This window comes from Onychomys torridus, chromosome 1 (assembly GCF_903995425.1).
Source record: "Onychomys torridus chromosome 1, mOncTor1.1, whole genome shotgun sequence".
In the NCBI taxonomy this organism is placed as follows: Eukaryota; Metazoa; Chordata; class Mammalia; order Rodentia; family Cricetidae; genus Onychomys; species Onychomys torridus.
The window spans coordinates 59,783,973-59,806,629 of NC_050443.1; the positions used below are offsets into that span (position 1 = coordinate 59,783,973).

At 53.1% G+C, this 22,657-nt stretch overlaps 2 protein-coding genes across 5 annotated transcripts in view; one reads left to right on the forward strand and one right to left on the reverse strand.

Annotated features, from left to right (window-relative positions):
• Positions 1 to 7,779, forward strand: part of Ticrr (TOPBP1 interacting checkpoint and replication regulator) — a 37,519-nt gene extending 29,740 nt beyond the window's left edge. The window contains exons 17-22 of the mRNA XM_036176081.1: positions 121 to 179; positions 1,187 to 1,318; positions 2,419 to 2,576; positions 4,298 to 6,395; positions 6,709 to 6,834; positions 7,478 to 7,779. Coding sequence (XP_036031974.1) covers positions 121 to 179; positions 1,187 to 1,318; positions 2,419 to 2,576; positions 4,298 to 6,395; positions 6,709 to 6,834; positions 7,478 to 7,587 — 2,683 coding nt within the window. The 3' untranslated portion in view covers positions 7,588 to 7,779. The remainder of the gene's footprint in view (positions 1 to 120; positions 180 to 1,186; positions 1,319 to 2,418; positions 2,577 to 4,297; positions 6,396 to 6,708; positions 6,835 to 7,477) is intronic.
• Positions 7,780 to 8,982: 1,203 nt separating this feature from the next.
• On the reverse strand, positions 8,983 to 21,871 carry Kif7 (kinesin family member 7). Of its 4 annotated transcripts, none has more exons than XM_036174268.1 (18): positions 21,628 to 21,871; positions 20,892 to 21,285; positions 20,236 to 20,755; positions 19,592 to 19,708; positions 18,812 to 19,030; positions 18,249 to 18,356; positions 17,929 to 18,065; positions 17,407 to 17,522; positions 17,133 to 17,282; positions 15,744 to 15,946; positions 13,616 to 13,813; positions 13,283 to 13,408; positions 12,972 to 13,148; positions 11,855 to 12,070; positions 11,088 to 11,294; positions 10,288 to 10,486; positions 10,032 to 10,178; positions 8,983 to 9,779 (listed from the first exon to the last, which is right to left on the reverse strand). In XM_036174268.1, the coding sequence occupies exons 1-18, from the start codon at positions 21,785 to 21,787 to the stop codon at positions 9,412 to 9,414; spliced, it is 3,762 nt and encodes a 1,253-aa protein (XP_036030161.1). In that variant the 5' UTR covers positions 21,788 to 21,871; the 3' UTR covers positions 8,983 to 9,411. The 4 variants fall into 4 exon arrangements, with proteins under 4 accessions (XP_036030161.1, XP_036030151.1, XP_036030181.1 ...); XM_036174258.1 differs by having other exon boundaries at positions 17,133 to 17,285; XM_036174288.1 differs by lacking the exon at positions 18,249 to 18,356 and having other exon boundaries at positions 17,133 to 17,285.
• Positions 21,872 to 22,657: the final 786 nt, after the last annotated feature.

Here is a 22,657-nt window from a genome sequence, read left to right on the forward strand (position 1 = left end):
TGGTCCTGGGGACAGAATGCAGGTTGCTGGGCTTGGCACAGCCCCTTACTGGGCAGCTTGCCCGCTCTGTCTTCACTGGGTAAATCATGAATGCTATTGACTGCGCTGTTGCTCTTCCAGGTCTTCTGATCCTGGTCCTGACATTCATGTGGTTGAAGAATCTCCTGAAAAGCAGGATGGTGAGCATGCTAGCTGCTCCTTTTGCATTCTGTCCAGCTTCTACAAAAGCTTTCCTGTAGTTTTCACTCAGTGTATCCTCAGTTTCCAGAAATTGGGGTGGCTCTGGATCCAGCATACACATACGTGAATGTTGCTTTGCAGAAAATGTATTCAGTTTCTGGGGAAGAAATACTTTTACATAATAGAAGTAGGCTTGGTGTGAGGATTCAACTTCCATGTTACACAAAGTGCTGTGATATATTTAAAGTGTGCCTTAATAAGGGCATTTGGGGTTTTTTGTTTGTTTGTTTGTTTTGTTTTTATTTTTTTGTTACACAGGGTTTCTCTGTATAGCAGCCCTGGCTGTCCTGGAACTTGCTTTGTAGACCAGGCTGGCCTCAAACTCACATGCCTCTTCTGCCTCTCAAGTGCTGGGATAAAGGTGTGGGCCACCGCTCCCAGGCTCAAAGACTATTTTCTTAAATTGTTTAAGTAACTCATGTTTGTGACAGAAAAATGGCTTAATAATTCCAGCACTCAGAAATACTTTTAACATATTTTAGTGTGTATTCTTCCTAGACAAAAATATATGTTTTGTACATATAGAAAACCTAGTTAAGCTGGGCATGGTGGTGCAAGCCTTTAATCCCAGCTCCACCGCTCTGTAGACAGAGGCAGCTGGATTTCTGTGAGTGCAAGGTCAACCTGGTCTACAGAGAGAGTTCCAGGGTAAGCGGAGGAACATAATAGAGAGACTTGGTCTCAAAAAACAAACAAACCTAGTTTTTGGTTTTGTTTTATACTTTTTGTTCTTTCTGTCATGCTTAGAGGTGACAATTTATGAGACTTGTAAAGGAATAAGCTCATGGGTCAGTGTTTTCTCCTACCTTGGTGGGGCTGTGTGTCAGTCTCCTGTACATTTTTCAGAGACATTTCAGATGGTGTCACAGAATGGTGCCTGTGCAGACTATGGGAGATGCTAAGTCTGAAACCCTCCTGTTTACCAGCTCCGCTTCTGGTTTTGCAGAAATAGGTTTGAGACGAAGTCCTCGGATCAAACAGTTGTCGTTTAGCAGAACAGATTCTGGTTCCTTCTATTCTGTGTCTCAGCCAAAGTCTCGAAGTGTGCAAAGAATCCACTCATTCCAGCAGAAATCAGGTAATGTGGGCATATCTGTCAAGTGAATGTTTTTGGGAAAGGAAGCATACAATTTGACATTTTCTCAATGTTTGAGAAATAATTAAGGCGATGGCTAGACAACAGTCCTTGGCCTGTAACCATTCCTCCCTTGGATTCCTACAGCTGGCCATCCACACTGCTGTTTAGGTAACTCATTCACTCCTACACACAGTTGCCCAGGTAGAGGGCAGGCAGTATCAGTTTGTCTGTTCATTGTGTTAACCATTTTTATCTTGGCTAATAGATAAGTTTTATAATACATTTATACTTAAGATAAGTTATTTCAGTTGCTTCCATTTCCTAAAATAAGGTTAAAATCCTGGAAGACAGGCTGGAGAGATGGCTCAGAGGTTAAGAGCACCGACTGTTCTTCTAGAGGTCCTGAGTTCAATTCCCAGCAACCATATGGTGGCTCACAACCATCTATAATGAGATCTGGTGCCCTCTTCTGGCCTGCGGTCATACATGCTGCTGTATACATAATAAATAAACAAATCTAAAAAAAAAAAAAAGGTGAAAAAAAAAAAAATCCAAGAAGACAGGGCCTAGAGAAATAGCTTAGTGGTTAAGAACACTCTTACAGTATGCTGCTCTTACAGAGGACAGGGGTTCCCGGTATCCACGTGTGGCTAACAACTGTCTGTAACTCTAGTTCCAAAGGATCCAGTGCCCTCTCTGGCTGCCTTAGGCACTGCATGCACCTGGTGCACACTTATACAGGAAAAACCCCTATGCACACAATAAAATAAAAATAAGTAAAGTCTTTTTTTTTAATCCAGGAAGGCAGCAGTCATTGCAGTTATGCACGCTGTCAGTTGGGACTTTGCACCCCGACTGCTCTATTACGTTGTCTTTCTTGGTTAATAATGTTGGAAGCACTGGACATGGCAGGGCACGCCTTTAATCCCAGCACTGGGAGGCAGAGGCAGGTGGAGCTCTGCAAGTTGAGGCCAGCCTGGTCTACAGAGCGAGTTCTAGGTCAGTGAGTGCTACATAGAGAGACCTTGGATCGACCCCCCACCCACACCCCCCAAAAAATTATTGGAAGGAAGAATTAAATGTTGTTTTTTTACTTGCAGACCAAAGAGAAAATTTTCCAGTCCAAAGCATTCGGTCTCCTAAGACACTTTTTTTTGGGGCGCTATCTGAGGTAACTGGCTCCTCCAAGAAGGGCTCAGCTGGAGTTAGGAAGTCCTCAAGAAGCACGTTGGATCCTGAGATAGCTGCAGCTTACCAGGTAGAAATTCTCTAATGTTTAAGATGGGACTGTCTTGGGGAATATCAAGACATTGCTGAAAGAAGTAGGTGTCCAGTAGAAAAAAGAAAACTGGGGCTCTATAGAAAATAAAAGGTATGAGTGAGTTCCAGGACAACCAGGGCTATGTAAAGAAACCCTGTCTCAAACAGAAAAGTCTTGGTGGCTGGGTTAAGCTGCATGAACGGTCTCTGGGACGTAGGGGTTAAAGCAGCAGGTTTGGCTGAGGTCACTGCGGCGAGGGGATAGAGGTGCTGTTGACTTCCTCTTTGGCTGTGCCTACCATGGTATGATCACTTCAGAGGCTTTTCTAGGTTCTACCTTTTCCCATCCAGTCCCATTTGACTGCCTGTCACTGTTCAAAACCCAACAGTTACTCTTAATGTGTCTCAGGACGAAGCCACTGAGCCAAGTCCTGCCTGTCTTAGTGCAGACATTTATGCTCACCCACCTCTCTTCCACCCCCATATTCCCTGCCCTCTTCAGTTCCACCTGGAATATTTTATTAGCCAGCCTCCATTCGGATCAAACTGGTCTTTCTGGAAGATAGATCTGCCATCTGGCCTTGCTAAAGCAACATTCCCTAAGTTTTCCTAAAGCAGAGCCTTTGCATTCAGAAATCATCATTTTGTTTGAAAATCACTGAAACTGCTTCATTGTTAGAGGATGCCACAGAGCTACATGAGCATGGCCAGTCTCCCCAGGGCAATCTCCCGTGTTCTCATGGGTCCACCATGGGCTGGCCTGAGCCGTTCCCACTTGGTGTTGTTGCTACTCAGCCTACCTAAAAAGCTACTGGTTTTCTCATATTTCTGCTTTTGTTTGCATTGTTTTCTGTAAATAAAGTCCCCTCTGCCCCACTTTTCCAGTCTCTGCCTTCCCTTGCAGATACCCATTCTTTTTTCTTCTTTTTTTTTTTTTGAGCTGAGGATCGAACCCAGGGCCTTGGGCTTGCTAGGCAAGCGCTCTACCACTGAGCTAAATCCCCAACCCCCGTTCTTTTTTTCTATTAGTACTTACTTATTTCTGTGTGTGTGTAAAGTGGTGTGCATATGTCATAGCACATGTATGAAGGTCAAAGGTAGCTCTGTGGAATTGGTTCTTTGTTCCTACCTTTATGAGGGATCCAGGGATCAAACTTAGGTTGACAGGCTTATATGTAAAGCATCTTTACCTACTGAGCCATCCTGTTGGCTAAGGCGTCCATTCTTGAATACCTGCTTCATAAGTCATTTTTCCTCGTCCCTCAGCTGGGCTACACAGCCTCCTCTGTGCTTTCTGCATGCCCCTGCCAACTCACTGAACATGGAAACTAGTAGCCTGGGCTTCCCTTGAGACAGTCCAGTCATGTTATAGAAAGATGGGTATTTGACTGCCTCACCTTGTAGAGTTTTTGTTTTTGTTAACAAAAAGGAAGGAAATTTTTGGTTTGGGAGTGGCCTTGCTGAGACGTCAGTGTTGCTATGCCTATGTATTTGTCTATTCTGCTGCCCCTACCACCTACTGGATCCTAGGAAAAGTGCACCAGTAAAATCTGAGTAATGTTTGGGAGAGAGAAACAGGTCACTATTTCTAATTTCCAATTTAAGATCATTCTTTTCTCCTGTTTGGTTTTCTAATGGTCTTAGAGATTACTAAGACAATCTTTAGAGAATACAGATTATAATATTCAAGCTCTGAAATAAATATTTTTTTCTTTTCAGACTCCCAAAAAGAGTGACCAGAAATCTCCAGGCTTTCCTAAAACAACACCAAGAAGGTTCCCTCGTACAGCACAGACCTTACTTCACACTCCAGAAAGACTACAAAACTCCCCTACAGAAATAACTCTGGCTGAGCAGGCCATTTCTGAGGCCTCCTTAAAAGACTCCTCCTCACATGGTTATAGCTCTCCACTGGCATCAAAAGTCACTCCCCAAAAGAAAGCCTCCCCAGCAGAAGAGACCTCTCCTCTCCTCACAAAGCTGCCCAGAACACCCAGGGGACCAGACATCCAACCACCTCAATGCTTGTCAGACGGTGTGAATTCCAGTCCAGAAAGCCCTTATTGTCTAGCATCCCCAACTCCCTTGACTGCTAATTCCCAAAGTCATTGCCGAAGCCCTGTAAGATACTCCTTCAGAACACCTCCCCGTATGGCCCTTGCTGGCACCCCTGAGCATCAGAAGCACCAACCGCTCCCTCTCCCCAGGGCTTCTCGGGCACAGGAACCTGCACAGAAGCTGCAGGAGAGAGCTGTCAAAACCCCAACGAGACCAGCAGACTCCATTACTTCTTTTCCACCTTGTTCTCCAGAGGAGCACTTGGCTTCTCCTGGATGTGATGTTTCCCAGCGTCCACTTAGGAAATCTTTGTCAGCCTCCCCTCCTCCTGGAAAACTAAGTTGGAAAGCACACCCGACATCACCCAGCACAGCTACATCTTTCTTTTACCCTGTTCCCTCAACTCCTCCTAGAACTCCACGGAGAATGACCTCCCACCCCATACTCCCTTCTCCGCCATCTAAGCTTGGGAGACTGTGGAGAAAGACTTCTCGTCCTCAAGACTTCCCAGAGTGTCAGCCGGGACCCTCTGCTGCTCCAGTGCTTAAAGCAGCTACCAGCCCAGGGGCTATGACAGGTTCTAGAGGACAGCAATCCCAGTCTTCTGAAGGGCAGGGCTACCAGGGCACTGGTCTCAGCAATGACTGGCAGGTATCTTCTCTGCTCATCGCAAGTGACACAGAGCACCTTCCTCTACCCCAACTCTGTAGCCTGGAGAGCCATGAGGGGAAAAGTGGCTTCTTGCCAGGGGAAGACGTTGAGGGGCCAAAGACCACTGTTGCTGATGAGCCTCCCTCTGGGTCTGGGTCTGGGATTCCTCCACCTGTCCCTTCCTCTGTGTCAGGCTCCCCTGAGCTGCTGTCCTACACCTGCATGGCAGACAGAAGACAGGGCAAGGCTGCTGCTCAGCAGGGGAGCCTGCAGGTTCCGGAGGCCACTGGCAGCCCTCAGACCTATGAGGTTGAGCTGGAGATGCAGGCTTCCGGCCTTCCCAAGCTCCGAATTAAAAAGGTAGACACTGGAGCTCTTCTGGAAGCTGAGGACCTAGAAAAGGACAGCCCTCCGGGAGCGGAGGGTGCCCTCACTGCTCTTGGCATGTCCAAGGCCAGTAAGTCCTCCAGTAGAGCTGAGCACACCTATTTGTCACCCTCTTGCCTCCGGCCCTCACACAACACGCCTGGCAAGTGTGGGGGGCAAACCTTCATCTGCCAGTCTTGTACTCCCTCCCGCTGCCCGCCCAGTACCCCCTCTCCATTTCAGGCAGATGTTGGGGTTTCTTGGACACCGTCTCCCAAGCAAAGTGGGAAGACCACTCCTGAAATTATCAAAGACTGGCCTCGAAGGAAGAGGGCCGTGGACTGCAGTGCTGGTCCTGCTGGCAGAGGCGAGGCCAGTGCAGACTTCCCTGGGGCTTTGTCACTGCTTGAGCCTGAGCCTGAGGGAAAGGAGCATGGCCTTGACCATGGCCTCCCTAAGGTTCTTGTCTTGGAGGATTTTGAACTAGAGGGTGTGTGTCAATTGCCAGACCAGTCACCTCCCAAAGATGGCGTGTCTAAGGCCGAGGAAGCCTCCTGGGGACAGTTTGGATTAGGCTCCAGAAAGAGACTCTTGTCTGCCAAGGAAGAAGCTAAATACGATGTCAAAAAGGTCTGTGATTCCCTGAGCGAAGAGCCCCAAGGCAGCAAGAGTAGAGAGTGGTCTCCACCTTGGAATAAACCATCACTCTGCTCAGTAGGGGAAGACGAGGTGTTTGTTTCTGGTGAGTTTATTTTTCTTTTTCTTTTTTTTTTTGTTTTTTTTTTTTTTTTTTTTGAGACAGGGTTTCTCTGTAGCTGTGGAGTCTGTCCTGGACTAATTCTGTAGACTAGACTGGCCTCAAACTCACAGAGATCCACCTGCCTCTGCTTCCCGAGTGCTGGGATTACAGGCGTGCGCCACCACTGCCCAGTGAGTTTATTTTTTAAGCCAACATGCGGTGTGTTTTCTCTTGGGCAGAGTGGTGAGGAGGTGTTTGGAGCTGTGGGTAGCCTGGAGTCTTGTAGGCCTATACTTACCTTGTGGCATCTCCTTAGGCTCCACCCCACCCTCTAGCTGTATGGTCCGGAGCTGCCTCTCTGCCAGTGGTCTGCAGGCCCTGACCCAGTCTCCACTGCTGTTCCAGGGAAGAACACCGTCCTCTCACAGCAAGGACACCAGAGGTAATCTGCCTGTTACAGGTCCCAGATGGTCACCAGGGCTGAGCACTCCTGGGAGTGATTTGCAGAGTTCTCTTGAAAGTGCAGACTGGTGGGAAGATGTTTTGGGCCCTGCAGTGTCCTGTGCCCTTCCCAGAGAGGCTTCATGGTAGAGCTTGAAGCATCTGAAGAGAAACCCCTACAAAATCTTACCAAACTAATTCAGACGATGGGAGTGGTGTACATGCCGTGACAGTGATGGGGCCAGCTACTTCCTCACAGTGGGTTCATGTCCACATTTCCTTTAGTTCATCACTAACAAGTTCTGTCGCCCTGCCATCAGGCCCTAGCTTTCCCCATCTGCTGACCCTTACTTAAAAGCACAGGATCCGGCTGCTCAAAACACTGGCTAGAAACATAAGCGGTGAGGGACTTGGGTGGCTCTCTTCTCACAACCCATTTCAGCCATGCAAAGTAACATAAACCCTCTAAGCCGACCTAAAAGAAAGCCTTATGTGTGGACACACATTTGGGTCCTTTGCATTTCCAGTGGCTTGTCACTGTCCGCACATATCCCTTATGACAAATGTAGGTGACACTCCTGAGTCCACTCTCGTGAGACCCTCCGTGGTTAGAGCAGGCCTCACTGATCTCTGCTTTTCCCCAGATGAGGATATGGATGTGTTCCCCTCTACTACCGAAGAGTCTCCTTTCAGGCAAGCCTTCTCCCGGAAACGGCCTTTCAGAACCTACACGAGGAAGAAGCTTATTAGCTAGCCCTGGTAGAACACAGCTGGAGGACTCAGAAGGAGGAACACTGCGAGCCTGGCCAGATCCCTTGCATTCCTTGGGCGGTACTCCAGAGCAGCTTTCTCTGGATGTGGTAACAATGCTAGGCACATACCATTCCCAGCAATGGCCCAGAATAGGAGTGGCCAGAACTTAATGGGACTGAGAAAGTTTACAAGTAAAAATGATGGCAGCTAGGTCCCTGTGGTCTTAAAGAAGTTGGGGACTTTGCAGGGTGTGGTACCTGCCTATAGTTCCAGCACTTGGGGAATAAGGACAGAAAGCCCAGAAGTTTCTGACTACACAGCAAGTACAAGGACGGCCTGGGCTGTAGGAGACCCTGTCTCAAAAACCAACAACAAAGACATTAAGAACCTTGAGCCTTTTCCCATAGTCATTGTTCAACTTACCCCTGGAATGCCTCATGGTCTTCCAAATCCTCTCATGGACTTCATCTGAGGCCAGGCCCTGGCCCTTTTAGGGAAAGTTAGGAATCTGGTGGGCTGCATGGTAGTTGGTACTATGACTCAAGCGGCCTGTAAATCTAGACACCAAGCAAGGATCCCATTCCAGTGCCTCATGACCTTGGTGATTCAGAGGACCACTGCCACACTGAAATGGAGACAAGAACCCTTGACATAACCCTTGAGGTGCTTACCATAGGCTCGAGTTCCATGACACAAGCGGTACCTCATAAACTAAGACTTGTATGTGAAAGACCACAGCAAGAAGCGGGGTTAACAGTAAGGTCACCCTGGCTACTTGGCCTGGGAGTGATTGCGACCATGGCCATTGCAGGGTCTGCCCTAAGAGCCAGCCACCTACCTCATGGCAGAGTCTTAGCCTGGTATGTGCTTGGCACCTGTGTTGACCTATAATCAACTAAACCAACTCGCTGTGGAGTCTTGGCAGGAGCCTCATGTGCAGGGGGACTGATTGGTGCCTTTTCAGTCTACCCAGAAGGTTCAACCCTGATGTCGCCTGAGGGCTCATTCTTCCTATTGTTGGATTCCAAGTGGAAACTCCCATTTCTCCTGTCAAAGATGTGTTCACTTTGTGTGGTTGACATGAACAGCTAAAAACGAAGTGCCTGCCTGGGTCAATTCCAGTACCACTGATGAGTAAAGAAAAGGCTTCAAGTTGGCTCAGGCTCTCAGAGGTCAAAGTTCATGGCTATCTGTCTCTGACTTGGGCCTGTGCATAGGTGGTAAGGCAACCAGGAAGTAGAGGGGAGGGCAGGACTCCAATATCCCCTTCAAGGTTGCTCTCCAGTAACCTTCACTAGACCCCAACTCGGGGCTGCACTGCCTTAGTTGAGGATCAGGCTTCAGGAGTCCTTGAGGACATATTTAAGATGTAAACCATTATGAGATTATTCCTGTTTATTATTAAATGATATTTTAAAAATTTCTAAAAATGCTAATAACTTTCCTAGTTCCCCAATCTGCATAAGACCATTAAAGCCTTAACCCTGTCACCACTGACCATTTTGCGACAAGCCTTGGATGAGCTCCAGATTTGTCCCACAAATGAAAGGTAGCCGTCAGGTACTACAGCTTAAAGGAAGGGCAAGTAGGAGTTTGTGTGTATTTAAAAAAATGCTAAAGGTGTTATGCACAAGGTCCTGGGTTCGATCCCCAGTACCACAGTGGAGAAAAGTCCAGTTCTTTTGGGCTATGGCCCAAATTTGCTGACTCCAATTAGTGTAAAGGTGGATTTACAGTGTGAGGTAAGAGCTGTCCTTCAAAGAAGCAGAACAGACAGCCTCTCCTCTCAGCAGGACTGGAATCCGAGGCAGGGCCTGACCAAGGCCTACAAGGGGTTTTTCCTGACATCGATCATCCACGGGCTGGTTCTTCGGGGTTCCCACCGGGGCTTAGGCAAGGGTCCAAAGTTCCAGGAGAGGCCCATTTCACCCACAGGTAGCACACGCCCTACTGGGGGTTCAGTTGCTTCCCTGGCCCTCAGCTCCTCCGAAGAGCCCTGCTCACTACACAGGCTTGAACGTTTCCATGTCAGGGGTAGTGGGGCATGGACCAAGTCCCGGGTCTCATCCCAGGCACGGGGTGCCCCCTCCAGAAGGGAGGACTGCCAGGGAGCTTCAGGAGCTGCTGGGTGGATCCCATCTTCATTCCCAAGGCCTTGTCTGGTTTCTAGGCAGAGGTTTCTCCTCTCTCCACCTGTCAGAGAACAGCATCTTTGTCAGACACAGAGGGAGACAAAGGTGTCCCCAAACCCAGTTTCCCATGCCCCTGAACAAGCAACTTGAAATGAGCCAACAGAAGCACACATGAGGCATCTGGGTGGGTCACAGGCCTGTGGGCCCAGGACCAGGAGCTCAAGATCATCTTTGGTTTTGTAGGAGTTGGAGGTCAACGTGTTCCTCCCTGACTCCCCACTGGGGCACACTCGAACTGGGTACTAGTATTTACCTCGGCCCTGGCTGGCCGGACTTCCTGCACTGAGCTTCTGCTTCAGCTCCTGGTTTATCCACATGTGTCGGCCCAGTTCCTTCTCGAGAGCTTGAATCCGGGCCTCATATTGCCTCTTGCTGTCTGCTAAGCCCTCGCCAAGGTGGTCTGGTGTGGAAAGAGAATTAATTAGTAAGGGGCTGTGGACAAGGCACCTTGGGCTTGAGGCCACCCGGGTTTATGGGCAGAGTGCCAGGCAGCACCCCCCAGCCCTCACCTCGGCCCTGCTGGAGGAGCAGCTGCACATTCTGCTCATGCTCCTTCTGCTGCAGGGTCAGCTGGCGGTCCATCTCCAGGCGCTGGCGCTCCAGTGCCACCTCCAGCCAGTACACCAGCCGCTGCTGCTCCTCCAGCTGCATCTCCAGCTCCGAGAAGGCAATCTGCTGCTGGTGCTGTTCCTCTCGGAGCGTCACCACCTGTCCCAGGACCAGCCAGGCTCAGCCGCCATACCAGGGCATCTCCCCAAGTAATACTTAGCCAGTTCGCAAACGTAGTCACAAGGAAATCACCAGGCCTTTCCTGCCTCTTACATGCTGCTCTAGACAGTGAACTCCCAACTATGAGAGCTGGCTTCCCAGGTGGAACTTACCACAAACCTTTCCCCACCACACAGTACTGAGCTGCTAGACTGGAACTGCACCCAGACCAGCATTTCTCAACCAAAGAATACTAAGGCATTTGGGGCTGGGCAATTCCTGGTGTGGGGCCTGTCTACACTGCAACATTTGGCAACATCCCTGGCCTTCCCTCTCCCCTAATGACAACCAAAAATACCTCCAGACATATCCCTAGAGAAAAAAAAAAACATCAGTCCCTCTTGAAATCCCATTAATACAGGCCAGGACCTTCAGACCAGAAGGGAGAGGAGACTGAGTCTTAGCTTCACGAAGATAGCTTCAAAGAGAGTAGAGGTGGCCCTGACCCTGTCCCCTCATCTGGGAGCAAGGGACAAACTTCTTGGAGTTGCCTGCAATGAGCTGAAGGGAGCAGAGGCAAGGGGTCTGTGTTGGTATCCACCTTGTCAAAATACTTGCACAGCAGGGCTCTGGTCTCTGAGGAGGAGAGGTAGCTGAGCTTGGCCATGAGATTCATCTCACACTGGGACAGCAGGGAGGCCGAAGCCCGCAGCACCCTCTGGCGGCATGTGATAGCCTCATTCTTGTACTCAATGGCAGCATCCAGGGCTTCGATGGCTTCATCCAGCTGGAACAGTGTCCTCTCCTCCTGCAGGAACAGGTGCATGCATGGAGGATGGGTATCAGACTTCCTGAACAACAGAGTCCCCGGCAGGTACACAACAGCCAACACACAGATACAACTGAGCCTTCAGAGTTCCCTCGACCTGAGAACATCTTCAGAAGTGCCCCTCGCTGCAGCAGCAGCAGCAGGGACACACTGCCTGACACCACGAAAGATGCAATGCCTTGAGGCTGTATTCTCAAGGGGGTAAGAGCAGGGAGCTCCAGAAAGCTGAGCTGGAACTGCCTAAGACCCCAGACAACCAGGGGTAAGCTTAAGCAGTGCAGGCTTTTGTATAGAGCACAGCACGGGTGTCTAGTTCCACTGGAAGGGAGCTGAGAAGTCCATAGGGTCCCGCATCCATCAAGGGGGCCCAAGGGACAATCTCACCCTACCTTGCAAGGCTTAACACACTTTAGGGCACTTGTGTGTTAGTGCAGACAGAGCCAGGGCAGGGGCAGAGGGTGGCAGAAGGACAGGTGGGCAAGGGATGGATGAGAGCTGAAGCATGGGGACAGAGCTGGGTGGCCACCCGGTGGCCATACCTCAGGTGACAGCAGGCTTCCTTGCCTCAGCTTGCTATCAATCTCCAGGCGCTGCTTCAGCAGGGAGTCCTTCTCCTGGCGCAGGGTGTCTATCTCCCCTCGGATCTGCTGCTGGTTCTGAGCGCTGCCTTGCCGCAGCTGCCCGCTCTTCTCAGAGAGCTCCTTCTCCAGGTGCTCCAGGCGGCTGGACACGCGCACAATGTCCTCATTGAGAGCCTGAGGCAGCGCCGTCAGTGATCAGAGGAGGGGCAGGCGCTGTCCTCACAGAGGACACAGAAAGGGCCCAGCTGGCTCACTGGCTGCTAAGGAGGGTGTGAGTCCTCCCCTGGCCTATCTGTAACCCAGATGTTTGCTCAGGGATCAGGGCCCTTTAAAGGACTGGAACATCTGTGGAGCAGATGGCCCAGAGGAGGATTGTGCAGAGAGAAAAGGCTCTGATGTCAAGAAGCTGGTTTGCGGGAGGCTATCAGTGAGGAGACTTGGCTGGAGAGGAAGGGACTATGGGAAAGTGGCCCTTCCTAGAGGCTCATGTGGAAGGAAGGAAGGATGCCTGTGAGCAAGGGATATGATAGACCAGCTAATGACCTCTAGGCCTCTCAGATCTCTTGTGTTCCATGGCGGTATGACAGGAACCCTGGCCTGAGTGTCCACAACCCTTCAGGAATCTGGCTTTGACCCAAGCACCTGGATTACAACAGTCCTGGGTCTGGGTGCGACATAGCCCCACTAAATTCTCTTGGCCACATTCTGATCCCATCTGACAGAAGAACAAGGTGGTTCAGCAGCCGGACTTCCTGATAAAGAGGAAGTACCCCTGCCAGATGCAGATGGACCCACAGCTTCCCTCCCCCAAAGCTGGAATCTAGTTGGCCACACCACTTCCTACACCTGTTCCTCATTTTGCCCATGTGGGTCCCAAAGTGGTGTTTGCAAAATGTGAAATGGATTGTGGGAATGGGTACCAATGTCCCATACATTAGTTCCCGTGTCATAAACAGCCTAGAGGGCAAAGCTTCCCGCTCTTACCTGGCAAGAACATCATCTCGAAGGACCTCCCCTAGCTACACCCTGCCCTGCAGGGCCTCACCTGGCCGGGAAGCTTGTGATGGGGGCTCACCTGGCTGGACCGCAGGCGCTTGCTCTCTAGCCCCGTCTTCTCCTGTATCAGGGCCTCCTTCTTGGCCAGGATGAGCTCCCGCTTGTGAAGCTCTTGTCCTAACTCCTCCAGCGCCCGCCGCTGCTGCAGCACCTTTTCCATCTCCTGGTCCAGCCACTTCTTCTGCTCCTCGATCTTCTGAGGGACCGCGGGGGAGGCAGGGATCTCAGTACCCGCCTCGAGCTGGAGCCACTCCCCGAGGTCCCACAGCACGTCCCCCGTGGGGCACCCAGCCGCCAATCTCACGGGCCCCGGGCTCAGCCCGGCCGCACCTGCTGCTGCTCCAGGCTGACCACGGAGCCATTGCTGCCGCTGCGCCTCTTCCTCTGGAAGGCTGCGATCTCTTCCGTCTTGATTTTCAGGATCTTCTGCTGTTGCTCATGCTTCAGCTCCAGTTCCTGGGGGAGGAAGTCCAGGGGGGAGGGGAAACGGTGGGGAGAAGAACTGGTGGGCAAGGCCGTGGCGTGTGCCCCTAGCCTCAAGGTTCCCAGAAGCTCCGAGAACCAACCACTCTCAGAGAACCTCCTGTAACCTGCTTCTAAGATCACGGGGCTGTGAGTAACGGCAACAAGAAAATCCCCTCACCCGGCCGACCAGAGCCTGACCTTGACCCGATGCTGCCTCTTGTTCATCTCCGTCTCCAGGCGCCGCTTCTGCTCCGTCTCCTCGCGGAGCCGCCTCTGCAGCTGCCCCTGCTGGCGCCGCATGAGCTGCACGTTCCTCTCCAGCTCCTGGAGCCGCGTCTCACTTTGAGCCGACAGTGACACCAGCCGCTCCGTGGCCTGCTTCTTCTCCTTCAGTACCTGGGACGCACACAGCAGCCAGAGGGCTTATAAGGAGCCTGGCACGGTGCTTGGCACTGGCCAAGGGTGAGCAGGGCCAACAGGTGGGTGAGCAGAAGGACACAAGGAAAGGGGAAGAGGAAGGTAGGCTGTAGACTAGTAACAGCAGCTATGATAACTTTTACTGGCCTTCGGATGCACTGTGATAGGTGCTCTGTGCTGGCACACCTATGAAAAAGCCTGCCTGCTGGGCTGGCAAAATGGCTCAGTGAGTGGGTAAAGGTGCTTGCTGCCAAGCCCAATGGCTGACTTCAGTTTGATCCCTGAGACCTACATAGTGGAAGGAGAGAACCAACTCCCAAAAGGTGTCCTCTGACCTGCACACACACACACACACACACACACACACACACACACACACACTAAATAAGGAAAATGTAATGAAAAAGATTAACATGACTCTTATCTCCTCACTTTACAAATTAGGAACCGGGCACAGAGGTTAGGGAAGTTGAACAAGAACCCACACTTAGGAGCTGGAGAGATGGCTCAGTGGTTAAGTGCGCTGCTGCTCTTTGCAGAGGTCTGGGTTGGGTTCCCAGCACCTACATGGGCTCACAACCGTCAGTAACTCCAGTTCCAGGGGATCCGATGCCCTCTTCTGGCCTCCACAGGTACGTACAAGTACACATGTATTGCACATACATTCATTCAGGCAAAACACTCACTCACACACATAAAAATAATTGTCTTAAGAGAAAAAAAAAAAAGCTGGGTGTGGTTGCACACACCTTTAACCCCAGCACTAGGCAGGCAGAGGCAAGAGGATCTCTGTGAGTTGGAGGCCAGCCTGGGCTACAAATCACATTCCAGGCGGGGGCAACACAGAGAAACTCTGTCCTGAAAAGCAAACCAGCAAAAAGACAGAGTCAGGTTTTAGCCAGTCTGGTTCCAGAGCCCATGTCCTCAACCATTCCCGCAGGGCATCTCTTGGCCTGGAACTGGGAAAGGAGGGAAGGAGGGAAGTGGAGACAGCAGGGCAGATGGGCAGGTGGGGAGGCAGCGGGGACCATCTGAAGGTGAAAGCTAGCATGGACAGGGCTACAGGCTGAACTGTCTTCCCGCACGCTCTGATGTGACTGCATTCAGAGATGGAGCGCCCTTTACAGGAGCCACTAAGTGTAGGCCTGAGGGCGACCCTAACCTGGTATACAGGCCTCCTATAAAAGAGGGAATGACAGAAGGCAGGTGCACAGGAAAGGCAGACACATACAGCGAGAAGACAGCCATCCACAAGCCGCAGGAGGCCTCGGGAAAAGCCAGACCCGTGGAAACCTTGACCTTGGCCATCCAGCCCCCAGTGTCAGGGGCTGAAGCACTGCTTTGCCCCTCCCCTGTGGAGCCCTGCTCTAGCAGCGCTAACAAAGTAATATGGACCGCATGAACTGCTGGGGGGGGGGGTGGGGGGTGGAAGATGGGCACCCCCAGGCACACGAACACAACTGTCTGAGAGAAGGCTGAACCAGGCCTTGCAGATGGTGCTCAGTCTGGGCACTTTCCTACTATACTCAAGGCCTTGGGTTTTGTTCCCAGAACAAAAAAGCAAGCGAGCTAAATTAATGAGGGGTCAGATGGACACACTGACAAACAGGAAAGAAGGACGTAATAAAGGGCAGGTTGGGCTTGTGGGTGCATGCGCGGGAGGGAAGGGCCGTGGGCTGAAGGAGATGTCTTTAGATGTCTGCCCTTCCTTGGTTGGCAGGCAGCACCCACCCCTCTATTCCTGTTGTGCTCAAAGCTAAGCGGATTCCAGCTTACCTATGATACCAGCCTAGAGGCCAGGAGGAGTGACTGCCACCAGCCAGGGCTGACCGGGAGGCTTTGAGTCCATACAGATGCCAGGCCTGCAATCCTGTTCCCAGAGACCCCAGCTAGGGAACCCAGCACTGACCTGCACCTGGCTCTGGGCTGCCGCCACTCTCTTGCGGAATTCCTGAAGCCTGGACCGCTCGCTGGCATCCTGGGGCTCCCTGCCCTCCAGTTCACGAAGCTGCCTCTGACCCTCGTACAACTCAGCCCGCACGCGCTCGGCCTCCTGCTCCAGCTCCCGGATGCGCTGGCTGTGCTGGCGGTTCAGGGCCTGGGCCGCCTTCCCTGGAAGAAAGCGGGTCCACAGTGGCACAGAATTTTGTTTTCCAGGCTGGAACACTACATGGGTTTCTTCAAGCTCTCACACCATCATCCACTCACTCAATTCACCCACTTTCCTCACCCTGCTTCTAGTCCTGGCTGGCCAGAACTCATGATGTAGACCAGGCTGGCCTTGAACTCAGTTCTGCTGCTTCTGCCTCCTGAGTGCTGGGATTAAATACGTGCACTACCACCACCCCTGCCCCTTACTCACTTTTTAAATGAGTTTTGCTCACAGGAGTGACTCCAATGAGCAAGTTTTGTCTTTACCAAACACATGACAAAAATCAATATATACCCTGAAACTGTGTATATTTCCAACTTCAATCTGCAAGAAAAATGACGGGCAGAGGGAAAAGTCAAACACCACATGAACTCTGGCAGGATGACTTCGGAGCTGAGAGCAGGGAGACCTCAGAAGCCTACGATGCCAACTGAGCATGCGCAGGGCCCACGCATGGGCGGCTGACTCAAGCCAATGAGGCCAAACAAGGCCGGTGGGTCACTGCGGGACAGGGCCTCCGCTCTGGGTACTAAGAATAGGAGTTTCAACCCCGGCATGGCACAAAACAGAACAAGCCAGGCTGTCCCTGTCATCCCAGTACTTAGGAAGTGGAAACAGCGTCAAGAGTTCGAGGACAGTGTGAGCTACACAGCACCTTTAAGGCCAGCCTGGGCTACATAAAACTATCTCAAAAACAAACAAAAAACTAAGAAACAAAAATCAAGAAAGACAAGACAAGGGCACGGCATGGTGGTTAGGCAGGGAAAGTGCTGCATACAAGACCCCTGAGAGAAAGGGTCCAAGTTTTTTTTTTTTAGTTTGTTTTGGGGCTTTTTGTTGTTGTTGTTGTTGTTTGTTTGTTTTGAGATGTCATTAGAAACAAAGCTCTGTTTACTGAGGGCTATCCAAAGCACGCCACCAGAATGAGCTCACCTTCGCAGCCATCCTATGCAATAGGTACAAGCATTGTTCCCTTCAGACAAGAGAAAACCAAGGGGTTATTACACCTGCTGAAGGCCTCGCAGCTAGAAGAGGCCTGTGCTGCTAAGCGGGACAGTGCCGAACCTGTCCAAAGCAGCACAGGGAGAATGCTGTGCGAGCAGGAGACCACACCCAGGAGGAGCCCACCCCAATGCCACCACTCACCTGTGCGGACCAGCTCACCAATGAGCTCCTCCTTCATGCGGATGTTGATGGCCAGTTCCCGGATCTTCTGCTGGGCCTGGGCCAGTCGCCACTCAGAGGCCATGGCAGCTGGGTTTTGGCGGGTCTGAACTGGGACCTTGCTGCCACCAACTGCTACGACACGCAGACTGTTAGGGTCAGCACCCTGACTGAGAGTGGAGGAGGCGCAGGAGTGGAGGGGCTCCCTGGGTGAGGAGAGAAGGGGTGAGGACTCTCTGCTCTCCACCCATCTTACCTCGTGCTGCTGGGATGGTAGCAGCTGACTCTTCTGGGCAGACCTCTGGGCCCTTCCTGTCAGGTGGGCTCTCTGGACGGACCCCTGCCCTCTGGCTCCAGTTGCTAATCCCATTTCTGGAAGGCAGAAGCAGGAGTCAGTACCATCTCCCGCCCCCTGACCCAGCCTAGCTACCTCTTAGGTCTAGAGGGGAGAGAGGCCTCTGGACCCTCCAACCCTCAGGATCAGGATGGGCCAGAAGTTAGAAGCCAGGGTAGAGCTTAGAAGATGCCAAGAGGCTGCAGGTACCAGGGATCACTTAAGAAACTGAGTAGCAGGAGGCCTGGGCACTTCTTATCAGGGCAGTGAAACCTTCCCAACCAGAGCTCACAGTCCTCCAAGGGCTGGTGAGCATGAGACAGGCAAGCCCCTTCTGACCCGGGAGGGGCCTTCCCACTACTGCTAGAGAATGACCGGAAGTCTCCTACAACCTAAAGTAACCCTGAGCTGATCCTGTGAGTCTACACACTGGGTCTCCCTCACCTGCGAAGGGTTAAGGTCCGCCTGGGTGGCTCCTCTTCTTCCTCCTCCTCTTCCTCCTCTGAGGTAGTGGAAGAGCTACTTCCCAGGTCGTCCACTTGGGCCAGCGCCTCCGTCTTGACCTCCCCGCCATTTGTCACCTGCTAGGCGAGCATAAGGGAGGGGCTCGGGATGAGACACTCGCAGGGCATCCTCCGAGCCACTTCCTTCCCAAGGCTGTTGCTGGGGTGTGCCCTGCCATGCACACCCTCCTCTCCTCAACCTCCTCTACCCCGTCTCCACCCTCAAGATCTGCCAAGGGACACACTGGCAAGTATTCTCACCCTCAGGGGAGGATGTGATCCCTTGGCATCTGGCTCTCCAGGGGTGGCATCCTGCCCTTTGTAGTGGGCAGCTCCTGGGAACCTAAGTCCTTTCTCACCACTGACACCCTGCCAGAAGGATGGGTACATGATGTCCTCCCACCCAAGCCAAGCCTCTGCAACTGCAGGGCAGAGATGACCTGGAGTTCTGAGGCAACACGGGATTGAACTTTGTCCAGAAGACCCCAAGCTGCAGAACCTACAGGTGGGGGGCCAAGCCTTGGGGGAGACAGGGCAGAGCTTGTGGGAGGGTAAGACTACAGAGAGTCATCCACAAACAGCTCCATCCTCAGGTGTCAAGGGCACCACCTTGTCATCGCCAACACCCTCACTCCAAGCAATCTCAAGATGCTCACTGGCCCTGGTCACTTCTAGGAGGCCCCACAGTCTCTCACATTCTGGCCCTTTCTCTAGGGACACTTGGATTGTACAACTCACAGCTGGTCCCATGGAGATATGAACAAGGGACACATACGTGTCCCAGTGTGGTCCTGGCCCAGCTCCAAGCCTTGCCACCTCCTCACCTGCTCAGAGCTAACTTCTTCTCCAGGAAGACAAATGGGGGGCACCATGCCCAGCATGTTAGTGTGGACACCCCCCAGGGGGGCCGTGTGAGGTCGAGGCACAAAGGACCCAGGAGGCAAGCCCTGCAGGAGCCCCGGGGCTCCCCAGCCAGGCCGGGCCAGCTCTAGCCGAAGGCGAAGCTCCACCATCTCCTCCTGCTGCTCTCTCAGGCGGTCACTCTGCAAGACACAGTCCAGGCACTGATGGGGACATGATGCCAAGGGATGTTTGCTGACCAGCGTAAGTACGAGAAACTGGAAAACTAATCGGAGCATCTCACCTTCTAGGATGAAACTGAGAAGTCCAAGTACCACTGGCCTTTTCTGGATCTGAATAATACTACACTGGCTCTGACCCAAGCTTTCATCCTATCCCGTCCAATGCTCGGCATGTTCCCACCACACCTGCAAACCACCTCCTACCCCGACACCAGAGAGCCCAGCACGATGCCGACCTGATCAGCAGACTCCCAGGTAGCATCCTGTTGCCCTCAGACGCCAGCTCCCATCATGCATGTAAGGCCGAGGTGCCAGGCTTGGCTGTCCATGCACTGACTCCCTCCCCTGTTCTGTCCCTCACCTCCACGCTCCTGTTCATCCTGGGCACCCCACATCTCTACATATCCCTTCACCAGCCACGACTTTGCCCCGGTGCTCCATGCAAACAGACTCTCTTCCATTCTGGGAGACTCTCCCCCACTCCTCCAAAGCCTTCCTGATCTGCGGAAGAGGCCATCCTACCTGCAGCTTGTACTGCTCCATAGCATCCTCCAAAGCTGCCAGGAAGTCTCGATTCTCCTCCTCCAGCCGCGCCACCTGGTTCTGCAAGCTCAGTAGCTGCTGGGCCCCCTCATCTCCCTACGGGGCAAGTAAAAAAAGCTTTAGGGGTGGGGCCTGGCAAGGCGCTGGGACACTCCACCTCGTTCTCTGCTGTGCCCCCAGCTCAGTCAGACCTACTCCCCACTTTGTTCCAAGATCTGCCTTGCAATGAGTGGGTGCTCCTGGCCCCGTCCAGCCTTAGGTTCTTTCTGCAAGCCATGTGGGCCATCTCCCGCCATTATTAATAACGCTTTAAGTTTTACTTATTATGAATAGTACTTTAGTTTTGAGTTAGGGTATTGCTATGTAGCCCAGGCTAGCCTGGAACTCATGATCATCATGTTTCCTCCTTCACGTGGTTGGAATTAGAGATGTGGTCACTATTCCCACAGACCACGTTTTTATTAATGTTGTATTAAGAACACCTCGGTCTTAGCACCTATTACACCTTCAGTTCTTGTAATATCCTTATTTAAGTCATCGGAAGTGACAAGGAACCCCGAATATACTGTCCACAGGCCCTGCTTGGCTAAGACCCTCTCCCCTCGACCCCATCCCTGAGCCACCTTTCTCGCGCTGTTCCCCTGCGCGGTCTGGTCTTCGGCTGGAGCGCTCTCGATGCCGCTGTCAGGCCCGGAGGCGGAGCTCAGGGCGCTGCGCTCGCCCTCCACGGCGCACAGCCAGTCCCGCACCTTGCGGGCTGCGGCGCCGGGCAGCCCCGGCTCTGCCTGCAGTTCTCGCAGGAGGCTGTAGGCGGCGCTGGTGCGGGCCCGGCAGCGCGCGCACTCGGCGCCCAGGCCGGCCGCCGCCGCCGTGGAGCCCACGGCGGGGCCGGGCACGCGCCGGCCCCGGTGGATGATGCGCGTCTCCGAGCGGTGTCGCGGAGGCCCGCGCGCGCCCGCCGCCTGTTCTTCCGGGGCGCGCTCGGCCTCGGGCCGCCAGTTGACTGTGGCGCGGTTGCGGATGTTCTGGGCGCGGCTGGCGTAGTTGAGCGTGTTCAGAGTTTCGTCGAAGTCGGAGGAGGAGGGGCTGACGCAGGCGATCATCACCGTCTTGGCGTTCCCTCCCAGAGAGTCTTTGAGGATCCTGCGGGCAAGAGGACGAGGAGCGTCCCCGCGGCTTAGCTCCTGTGCATACTCACCTGGGACCGCGGGCCAGGTGACAAAGCCACCCTTCCTGGCTCCACGACCCCAATCGAGCCCAGAGAGGCGGGCCAGCTCACCGGGTGATCTTGGAGTCGCGGTAGGGGATGTGGCTGCCGCGGCGCTGAGGGTCCCCTAGAGCGCTGATGACATTGCCCAGCGCCAGCAGGGTGCTGTTAATCTGGATGCTCTCCTTGAGCCGTTCGCCCGTGCTGCCGGTCTTGAGGACCCTCTCGGAGCCTGCCAGGTCCACGAAGTGGAATTTGGAGACCAGCAGGTGGCCGGCGGCGGGTCGAGGCAAGCGGCTGGGAGCCCGGCCGCGCTGCTCCAGGGTCACAGTGAAGACCGTGTGTGAGCGGCTGGAGAAACGGTTGAAGTGTGTGGCGCCTGTGTGCCGCGCAGCGTTGCCCATCTCCAGCAGGCTCAGCACCTCATCCAGGCCTTCCACGTCCACTTCCTTCACCCCACACAGCACTGTGGACATAGAGGACTGTGAGCGGCTCCCCTACAGCCAGCCCGAAGACGAGCACAACAGTCCAGGACTCCTGCCGGTTCTTCCTCACCCAGAAGCACCCACTCATGCCCAGGGTCCCAGCTTTCCCACACTTAACCTTAATGCTTCTCACTCTGGATACAGAAGCATATATTCAGCTCACTGGAGAAAGGAAACAAAACCATCCAGCGTTTGGATGGTTTTTCCCTTGATGGGATGTCTCTCCACACGGGTAAGCCACCCTACTCTCAGAGTCGCCTGAGGCTTCTTTCCTTGCTACAGGCCTCACTCCCAGTCATTAGAGGATGCACAAGATTTCTCACCAACATTTCCCCGGTCGTCTTCCCGAAGCTGGATGTCCCGGCTGGCAGTGCCCACTTCCAGCAGGTCTCGGAACTCTTCCTTGTAGACTTCTAGGTAGGACACGTGCACCAGGCAGTCCAGCAGGTCGTTCTCATCGATGAGCTTGAAGGCCTCAGCCATGGCCCTTGGGATGATGCCCTGTTCATCTTCATGCAGGGAGGCTAGGGAGACACCACAGCGTCTCCTGCTGCCGTGCCCCGGCTAAACCTGGCCCAAGGCCAACTCATTGGCAGCTGTGACTGAAAGGGAAGGTTGTGTCGGGCTGATTCCCTACTCCCTCCTGAGGAATTAACAGTGGCCTTCATCTCAAAGGAGGTACATTGTGGGGCCCCCAGATCCCAGCCCTGCTGTCCAGGTCATCTGGGACCAGAGACTCTGCTATATTTAGCTCCCATGTACTTATGACTCCTTGAGAGCAGGGTCATTTTGGAATCGGTAAGACCTGCACCCAAAGCCTTGCACCTACCTGCTCAGCACCTGGCTTTAGCAAGTCCCATCTGTCTGAACACCACCAGGTAAGGCTCACATGGGCCCTATTCTTTACCTCTGGGGCCCTGGGCAGTAGCTCTCTGCTGCCCCCTCCCGTCAGGAGCCAGAACCATCGGCTTCTGTGTTTGTAAAGTGATGGCAGCTTCTATGAACCACCCGCCAAATGCTGTTCTCCCCCTGCCCAGCCTCCCTGTTCAGTGTTCTGGAAGGGTGTGAGGAAGTGAGAGAACCCATGTGGGAGTGAGGCAAGTGGCACCAGGGCCTTGGCAGAGGCCTCAGGGGGACCAGGCCTAGGCTTGCTTAGCCCTGGAGATGACTGATTCACAGTCACAGCCACAGCAGCTCCAGATTGTCCCTAGAACCAGTTTTACCCTCCCCCCCCCAGCTGTCAAGATGGGTGCAGCTGAAAGGAACCATAGGGAAGAGAAAGAAGTGGCCCTTGAGGAGTGGGATAAGCCCCGGAGGATGCAGATGTTTCCAGGGGGAGCACCCATGGTCTGC